The following is a 9173-nucleotide window of genomic DNA, read 5'->3' as shown; positions in this document are numbered from 1 at the left end:
GGTCCGTGGGTGCCGCTGTCTTGTCCCACTGTTAGAAAATAAATTATTTCATTATGAAAGGGAAGCGTGTGCCAGCCGCGGCCTCGGGAAGCGAGCGGGAGGCTCCCGGGGACGTCGCTCGGAGGGGGGGATCCGGGACCCCCGGGAAGGCAGAGCCCAGCGGCGCAGACACCTCGTTGTGTCCGGAGGGGTCCGGGCCCCCCCAGCCGCCCCGTGGGGGGGTTTTGCCCCACGGCTGAGGGTCCCCGGGCAGGTTGAGCTCTGGGTTTGGGGGTGTTGCTGCGCCCGTGTTGGGGGGGGGGGGGGGCCCGTCCTGCCCCTGGTGCTGCGGTGGCTCAGCGCCTGGCAAGGGGCGCAGGAGGGGCCTGTGCCCAGGGATCGGCCCCCACAATCCATCCCCTTAGGACCAGCCCGGGTGCAGCTGCAGCTCCTCTGTGGCACCGGGGGGTTGCAGGCAGCCTCGGCCCGTGCCCCCACCAGCACCCCCGCAGCTGCCCCGCACCCCGCACCCTGCGGGCAGCGCATCCCGCTGTGCCCGCCGACACCAGGCAGCATCCCGCATCCCGCATCCTTCCCGCTGCATCCCCCTCCCAGCAGCCAGCGTCTGGCAGCTGAGGCACGCACCTGCCATCCCTCATCCCTCCGTATCCCGCACCCCCCATCCCCCATCCTGCACCCTCCAGTCTCCTGGGGAGAGACGATGGCAGCCTGGCACTGTCCCCACAGGACCCAGCCTGCGGGTACCGCTGGGGGACACGGCGGGGGGCACAGTGGCCGGCATGGGGCAGGGTGGGGGGCTGGCCCTCAGCAACCCCCACTTCAAGGACAAGGCCACGGCCCCCAGGCAGGGCTGAGCCCTCCTGCCCCTCCCCGACTGCTCTCGTATTTAAACTGGTTTTCTCAGACACCAGACTGGCAGGGACAGGATGTGTGGGGCGCAAGAGGATGGTGGGGACAAGCCGCTGGGCGCTGTGGGGACAGGGCCCCGTGGGGCATGTGGGCATCACAGGGACATGTGGGTCGCACAGGTGCTGTGGGGACGGGGCTGTGCGGGGCACAAGAGTGCTGTGGGGACAGGGCCACGTGGGGTGCGCTGGCACCATGAGGACAGGGACAAATTGGGTGGGCACAGGGATGCCTGAGGGACACGGGCATCGTAGGGACAAGGCCCGTGGGCACTGTGGGGACAGGGATGTGTGGGGCACGTGGGCATCTGGGGATGGGGCCATGTGGGGCACCTGAATGCCACAGGGAGGGGGCAGAGGCACCACAGGGACAGGGCCATGTGGGGCACATGGGCATTGTGGGGACAACCACATGTAGGGCGCTTGGGACCCCAGGGCTGGAGTCCCGTGGGACACAGGGGCACCACGGCGTCAGGGCCATGCGAGGCACAAGGGCCACATGGGGACAGGGCCGTGGGAGGACGGGCCCCATGGGGCACAAGAGCCATGGACAGGACCCTGCGGGGCACAAGGGCCATGTGGGGCACAACGGCCGTGGGGGGATGGGCCCCATGGGGCACAAGGGCCATGGGGGGTCCAAGCGCTATGTGGGGCACAAGGACACCACGGGGACAGGGCCTGCTGGGGCACAAGGGCCATGGGGGGAGAGGACCTAGTGGGGCACGAGGACCGCGTGGGGCACGAGGAACCCGTGGGGACGGGGCCTGGTGGGGCACACGGGCACGGTGGGACCAAGCACGCCTGGGGTGCACGGGCCGGGCCCCCCCGTCACGGTGTCCACGGGGCCGCACCCCCCCACCGTCCACCCCCAGCCCCACAAGCCCCACAGGCAAGGGGTGGGCGCAGCGCCCCACTTTATTATACCAGATTCTATTTATTACGCTAGAGGTACTTGTAGGGCACCCTGGCGGGCACCGTCTGCAGCTCCAGGCGCACGGGGCATTTGTAGAAGTGGGCGAGGAGGGTCTCGGTGTAGCCCCCCAGGAAGTGCAGCTTGGATGGGGGCAGCGTCCGCAGCAGCAGCGCGCAGATCACCAGCAGGTTGGCGCGGCGCTTCAGCACCACCGCGTCCGCCAGCATGCCCGGGAAGGTGCCGTAGAGGAAGCGGCGCAGGAAGGCGTCCTCCAGCGTCCGCTCCGCCGCGCCCGCCTCGCCCGCCACGTTCCCTGCCGGCACAGCCGCACGTGATGGGGACGCCAGCCCCACCGCAGCCCCCCGCTGCCCCATGGCCCCCTCGTGCCCCATGTGCCCCGTCCCTGTGACACCCGTGTGCCCCACATCCCCACACCGGGCGCCCCCAATGCCCTCGTGCCCCATGTGCCCCGTCCCTGTGACACCCGTGTGCCCCACATCCCCACACCGGGCGCCCCCAATGCCCTCGTGCCCCATGTGCCCCATCCCTGTGACACCCGTGTGCCCCACATCCCCACACCGGGCGCCCCCCAACGCCCTTGTGCCCCATGTGCCCCGTCCCTGTGACACCCGTGCGCCCCACATCCCCACACCGGGCACCCCCCAATGCCCTCATGCCCCATTGTGCCCTGTCCCCATGTGCCCTGTCCCTGTGACACCCGTGTGCCCCACATCCCCGGCCCCACGATGCCCACGTGCCCCACGGCGCCCTCCTGCCCCATGTGCCACCAGCCCCGTGTGCCCTGTGCCTGCGACGCCCATGTGCCCCACATGTCCCCATCCCCACAACACCTGTGCCCCACAGGTCCCTGTCCCCACACCCCACATGCCCCACAGGTCCCTGTCCCCACAAGACCCGTGTGCCCCACACGCCCCCGTCCCGCAACACCCCACAGCCCATCCTCACGCCACCCTCACGCCCCACACGTCCCCACCCCCACCCCCGGGGGTGTGGGGTGACCCACCGGTGTGCAGGGACAGCCAGCCCTTGCAGTGGGCGATGTAGTGGGGCGGGTGCGCCTGCTCGTAGGTCACCAGCTTGTCCCCTTTGCCCACGCGCACCCGTGCTGCCCGCGTCTGTGGGGAGGGGGCGTCGCGGGGGGGGGGGGGTCAGAGGGTGGGAGGGGGCATCAGAGGTGGTCAGAGGTGGGGAGGGGTGTCAGAGGGGGGAGGGGTTGGGGAGGGAGGGGGTGTCAGAGGGGGGGAGGGGGTGCCAGAGGGTGGGAGGGGGCATCAGAGGTGGTCAGAGGTGGGGAGGGGTGTCAGAGGGGGGGAGGGGGTGTCAGAGGGGGGGAGGGGGCATCAGAGGTGGTCAGAGGTGGGGAGGGGTGTCAGGGGGGGGAGGGGTTGGGGAGGGAGGGGGTGTCAGAGGGGGGGAGGGGGTGTCAGAGGGTGGGAGGGGGCATCAGAGGGGGGAGGGGTTGGGGAGGGAGGGGGTGTCAGAGGGGGGGAGGGGGTGTCAGAGGGTGGGAGGGGGCATCAGAGGTGGTCAGAGGTGGGGAGGGGTGTCAGAGGGGGGAGGGGTTGGGGAAGGAGGGGGTGTCAGAGGGGGGGAGGGGGTGTCAGAGGGGGGGAGGGGGCATCAGAGGTGGTCAGAAGGGGGGAGGGGTGTCAGAGGGGGGAGGGTTGGGGAGGGAGGGGGTGTCAGGGGGGGAGGGGGGTGTCAGAGGGGGGGAGGGGACATCAGAGGTGGTCAGAGGGGGGGAGGGGTGTCAGAGGGGGGAGGGGTTGGGGAGGGAGGGGGTGTCAGAGGGGGGGAGGGGGTGTCAGAGGGGGGGAGGGGGCATCAGAGGTGGTCAGAGGGGGGGAGGGGTGTCAGAGGGGGGAGGGGTTGGGGAGGGAGGGGGTGTCAGAGGGGGGGAGGGGGTGTCAGAGGGGGGGAGGGGGTGTCAGAGGTGGTCAGAGGTGGGGAGGGGTGTCAGAGGGGGGAGGGGTTGGGGAGGGAGGGGGTGTCAGAGGAGGGGAGGGGGTGTCAGGGGTGGGAGGCAGGTGTCAGAGGGGGGAGGGGGTGTCAGAGGGGGGAGGGGGTGTCAGAGGGGGGGAGGGGGGTGTCAGGGGTGGGAGAGGGTGTCAGAGGAGGGGAGGGGGTGTCAGGGGTGGGAGGGGGTGTCAGAGTGGGGGAGGGGGTGTCAGGGGGGGAGGGGGTGTCAGAGGAGGGGAGGGGGTGTCAGGGGTGGGAGGGGGTGTCAGAGGCGGGAGGGGGTGTCGGGGGGGGAGGGGGTGTCAGAGGGGGGAGGGGGTGTCAGGGGTACGAGGGGGTGTCAGGGGTGGGAGGGGGTGTCAGAGGGGGGGAGGGGGTGTCAGGGGTGGGAGAGGGTGTCAGAGGAGGGGAGGGGGTGTCAGGGGTGGGAGGGGGTGTCAGAGTGGGGGAGGGGGTGTCAGGGGTGGGAGGGGGTGTCTGGGGGGAGGGGATGTCAGAGGGGGGGAGGGGGTGTCGGGGGGGGGGGGGGGGTTTGGGGGCGCTGGGGCAGCCCCCTGGCTCACCTTGAGGCAGGCGGGGGAGGTGTGGAGGTTCCGGCCAGCGGGGCCGGGGTGGGGGAGGGGCACCGCCTGCCAGGGTGACGGGGCGAGGGGCAGCGTCAGGGGGTCCCCTGCGCCCCCCAGCAGCCAGTGTCCCCAGGGTGCCCCCTGCCCTGTGCCCCCCTGCAGTGGAGCTGCCACTGGCGAAGCCCCCCCCCAGGCATGGTGTCCCCTGTACCCACATCCCCAGTGCCCCCCCCACCCGATGTCCCCATACCCAGTGTCGCCAGTGCCCCCCATGCCCGGTGTCCCCTGTACGCAGTGTCCCCATACCCAGTGTCCTCAGTGTCCCCCTATACCCAGTGTCCCCCACACCCAGTGTCCCCAGTGCCCCCCATACCCAGTGCTCCCCATACCCAGTGTCCCCCACACCCAGTGTCCCCAGTGTCCCCACACCCAGTGTCCCCAGTGCCCCCCAGACCCAGTGTCCCCCTATACCCAGTGCCCCCCGGACCCAGTGTCCCCAGACCCAGTGTCCCCAGTGCCCCCCAGACCCTGTGTCCCCTTATACCCAGTGCTCCCCACACCCAGTGTCCCCAGTGCCCCCTATACCCAGTGTCCCCCACACCCAGTGTCCCCACACCCAGTGTCCCCAGTGCCCCCCAGACCCAGTGCCCCCCGGACCCAGTGTCCCCAGACCCAGTGTCCCCAGTGCCCCCCATACCCAGTGCTCCCCATACCCAGTGTCCCCCACACCCAGTGTCCCCAGTGTCCCCACACCCAGTGTCCCCAGTGCCCCCCCAGACCCAGTGTCCCCCTATACCCAGTGCCCCCCGGACCCAGTGTCCCCAGACCCAGTGTCCCCAGTGCCCCCCATACCCTGTGTCCCCCTATACCCAGTGCCCCCCACACCCAGTGTCCCCCGTGCCCCCTATACCCAGTGTCCCCCGGACCCAGTGTCCCCAGACCCAGTGTCCCCAGTGCCCCCCATACCCAGTGTCCCCAGTGTCCCCAGTGCCCCCAGTGCCCCCCATACCCAGTGCCCCCCATACCCAGTGTCCCCAGTGCCCCCAGTGCCCCCAGTGCCCCCCACACCCAGTGTCCCCACACCCAGTGTCCCCAGTGCCCCCCATACCCAGTGTCCCCAGTGTCCCCAGTGCCCCCAGTGCCCCCCATACCCAGTGCCCCCCATACCCAGTGTCCCCAGTGCCCCCAGTGCCCCCAGTGCCCCCCACACCCAGTGTCCCCACACCCAGTGTCCCCAGTGCCCCCCATACCCAGTGTCCCCAGTGTCCCCAGTGCCCCCAGTGCCCCCCATACCCAGTGCCCCCCATTACCCAGTGTCCCCAGTGCCCCCAGTGCCCCCAGTGCCCCCCATACCCAGTGTCCCCAGTGCCCCCAGTGCCCCCAGTGCCCCCCACCACCCAGTGTCCCCACACCCAGAGTCCCCAGTGCCCCCACGCCCGGTGTCCCTACACCCGGTGCCCCCCCCAGCCCGCACGCCCAGGCCCGCAGACCCCCGTGTCCCCGCCCCCGCCCCCGGGGTCCCCCGGCCCGGCCCGGCCTCACCCGCAGCGCTCGGGCGGCCGCGATCGCCGCCATCTTGGCGGGGGGGAGGGGCGGCCCCTGGCGGCGGGAGGGCGCGGGGGGAGGGGAGGGGGAGGGGGCGGGGCTGGGGGGGCTGGGAGCTGCGGGCGCTGGGGGATGGGGGGACTGGGAGCCCTGGGGGCACTAGCGGCGCTGGGGGAACTGGGGGGCACTGGGGTGTGCGGGGGGGAACTGGGATGGAACTGGTGAGCACTGGGATGGCACTGGTGGGCACTGGGATGGAACTAGTGGGCACTGGGATGGAACTGGTGAGCACTGGGATGGCGCTGGTGAGCGCTGGTGGGTGCTGGGATGGCACTGGGATGGCACTGGGTGGGCGCTGGGATGGCACTGGTGAGCGCTGGTGGGTGCTGGTGGGCGCTGGGTGCCGAGGTGCGGGCGCAGCGCGGGGGGGGGGCCGCCCCCTGCCCCCCGCCCCCCGGTGCTGCCCCGTCTGCGGGCGGGTGGCGCTGGCGCTCGGGGACATCGAGGGGACTCCGACAGCCAGGTGAGGGGCGGCCCCGTGCAACGCGCCCGTGCAAAACCCCCGTGCAAAACCCCCGTGCAACGCCCCCGTGCAATGCGCCCGTGTAACGCGCCCGTGCAACGCGCCCGTGCAGCGCCCCCGTGCAAAACCCCCGTGCAACGCCCCCGTGCAACGCGCCCGTGTAACGCGCCCGTGCAGCGCCCCGTGCAAAACCCCCGTGCAACGCCCCCGTGCAACGCCCCCGTGCAACGCGCCCGTGCAACGCGCCCGTGTAACGCCCCCGTGCAACGCCCCCGTGCAACGCGCCCGTGCAGCGCCCCCGTGCAACGCCCCCGTGCAACGCGCCCGTGCAGCGCGCCCGTGCAAAACCCCCGTGCAAAACCCCCGTGCAACGCCCCCGTGCAACGCGCCCGTGCAACGCGCCCGTGCAGCGCCCCCGTGCAAAACCCCCGTGCAACGCCCCCCGTGCAACGCGCCCGTGCAGCGCGCCCGTGCAAAACCCCCGTGCAAAACCCCCGTGCAACGCCCCCGTGCAACGCCCCCGTGCAACGCCCCCGTGCAACGCGCCCGTGCAGCGCCCCCGTGCAAAACCCCCGTGCAAAACCCCCGTGCAAAACCCCCGTGCAAAGCCCCCGTGCAACGCCCCCGTGCAACGCCCCCGTGTAACGCGCCCCGTGCAACGCGCCCGTGCAAAACCCCCGTGCAGCGCCCCCGTGCAACGCCCCCGTGCAACGCCCCCGTGCAGCGCCCCCGTGCAAAACCCCCGTGCAAAACCCCCGTGCAGCGCCCCCGTGCAAAACCCCCGTGCAAAACCCCCGTGCAGCGCCCCCCGTGCAACGCCCCCCTCGTGCAATCCCCTGTGCAACGTCCCCGTGCAAAACCCCCGTGCAGCGACCCTCGTGCAATCCCCCCGTGTAATCCCCCCCGTGCAACACCCCGTGTAACCTCCCCCTCGTGCAACACCCCGTGCAACCCCTCCGTGCAAAACCCCCGTGCAGCCCCCCCGGTGTAACGCCCCCCGTGCAAAACCCCCGTGCAACTCCCCCCGTGCAACACCCCCGTGTAACCTCCCCCCGTGCAACGCCCCCGTGCAGCGCCCCTCGTGCAGCCCCCCCCGTGCAACACCCCGTGTAACCTCCCCCTCGTGCAACACCCCGTGCAACCCCTCCGTGCAAAATCCCCGTGCAGCTCCCCCCGGTGCAACCCCCGCCGTGCAACCCCCCCGTGCAGCCCCCCCGGTGTAACGCCCCCCGGTGCAAAACCCCCGTGCAGCGCCCCCCCGTGCAACACCCCGTGCAACACCCCGTGCAGCCCCCCCCCCGTGCAACCCCCCCCCCCGTGCAACCCCCCCCGTGCAACACCCCCCGTGCAACACCCCGTGCAACCCCCCCCCCGTGCAACCCCCCCCCCGTGCAACCCCCCCCGTGCAACCCCCCCCGTGCCCCTCCGTTGCCCCCCCGCGTGCCGCAGGGGGGGTCCTGCCTCGCTGCCCTCCCCCCCCCCGAGCCCTGGGGCTGGGTCCCCCCCGCCTCGAGGCAAGTGCCCCCCTCCCCCCCCCGAGAGGCAGCTGCCCCCCCCCTCCCCCCCCCGGCCCCACCCGCGGCAGGTGCCCCCCCCCCCCCCCCGGCTCTCCAGGGCAGGGCAGGGGCCGGCGCGGAGCCCTGCCGGGAAGGGGAGGGGAGGGCGGGGGGGGCGGGGGGGGGCGGGGGGGGCGGGGGGCACCCTGGGGGGGGGGAACGGGGGGGTGTAGGGACATGGGGGGGCGTGGGAACGTGGGGGAATGTGGGACATGGGGAGACGGGGGGCGGCGTGGGGACGGGGGGGATGGGGGGGGATGGGGGGCGTGGGGGGATGTGGGGATTGGTGGGACATGGGGGTACGTGGGGGGTTGGGCACATGGGGGGCTGGGGGGTGGGGATGTGGGACACGGGGGGGCCGGGGGGGTGGGAACACGGGGGGACGTGGGACATGAGGGGACATGGGGGGCATGAGGGGGCGTGGGAGTGTGGGGGGGTGAGAACGCGGGGACATGGGGGGTTGGGGGACATGGGTGTGGTATGGGGACATGGGGGGGACATGGGGGACATGGGGGACATGGGGGGACATGGGGGGACATGGGGGGACATGGGGGTGTGGGGGGGCATGAGGGGACATGGGTGGGTGGGGACATGGGGGGGACATGGGGGGACATGGGGGTGTGGGGGGGCATGAGGGGACATGGGGGTGTGGGGACATGGGGGACATGGGGGGACATGGGGGACATGTGGGGACATGGGGGGACATGGGGGGACATGTGGGGACATGGGGGTGTGGGGGGGCATGAGGGGGACATGTGGGTGTGGGGACATGTGGGACATGGGGGGACATGGGGGGACATGGGGGACATGTGGGGACATGGGGGGACATGGGGGACATGGGGGGACATGGGGGGACATGGGGGTGTGGGGACATGGGGGGACATGGGGGACATGTGGGGACATGGGGGGACATGTGGGACATGGGGGGACATGGGGGACATGTGGGGACATGGGGGGACATGGGGGACATGGGGGGACATGTGGGGACATGGGGGACATGGGGGGGCATGAGGGGACATGGGGGTGTGGGGACATGGAGGTGTGGGGACATGGGGGACATGGGGGACATGGGGGGACATGTGGGGACATGGGGGGACATGGGGGGACATGTGGGGACATGGGGGTGTGGGGGGGCATGAGGGGACATGGGGGTGTGGGGACATGGGGGACATGGGGGACATGTGG

At 72.0% G+C, this 9173-nt stretch overlaps 1 protein-coding gene across 1 annotated transcript; it reads right to left on the bottom strand.

The window, feature by feature from the left end:
* Nucleotides 1-1802: 1802 nt before the first annotated feature.
* On the bottom strand, nt 1803-5978 carry MRPS24 (mitochondrial ribosomal protein S24). Its single transcript, XM_056326014.1, has 4 exons — nt 5907-5978; nt 4362-4427; nt 2843-2954; nt 1803-2131 (listed from the first exon to the last, which is right to left on the bottom strand). Exons 1-4 carry the CDS (start codon nt 5937-5939, stop codon nt 1848-1850), a joined length of 495 nt encoding a protein of 164 aa, XP_056181989.1. The 5' UTR covers nt 5940-5978; the 3' UTR covers nt 1803-1847.
* Nucleotides 5979-9173: the final 3195 nt, after the last annotated feature.

Source organism: Falco biarmicus, assembly GCF_023638135.1.
Source record: "Falco biarmicus isolate bFalBia1 chromosome 22 unlocalized genomic scaffold, bFalBia1.pri SUPER_22_unloc_4, whole genome shotgun sequence".
NCBI classification, from domain to species: Eukaryota; Metazoa; Chordata; class Aves; order Falconiformes; family Falconidae; genus Falco; species Falco biarmicus.
This window is presented reverse-complemented; position numbering and strand designations above follow the sequence as displayed.

Coding starts and splice junctions, on each gene's coding strand:
- MRPS24 (XM_056326014.1), bottom strand. CDS start 5,939: ATGGCGGCGATCGCGGCCGCCCGAGCGCTGCGG. Junction 4,428..5,906: donor CGGCCGCCCGAGCGCTGCGG/GTGAGGCCGGGC, acceptor TCACCCTGGCAG/GCGGTGCCCCTCCCCCACCC. Junction 2,955..4,361: donor CCTCCCCCGCCTGCCTCAAG/GTGAGCCAGGGG, acceptor CCCTCCCCACAG/ACGCGGGCAGCACGGGTGCG.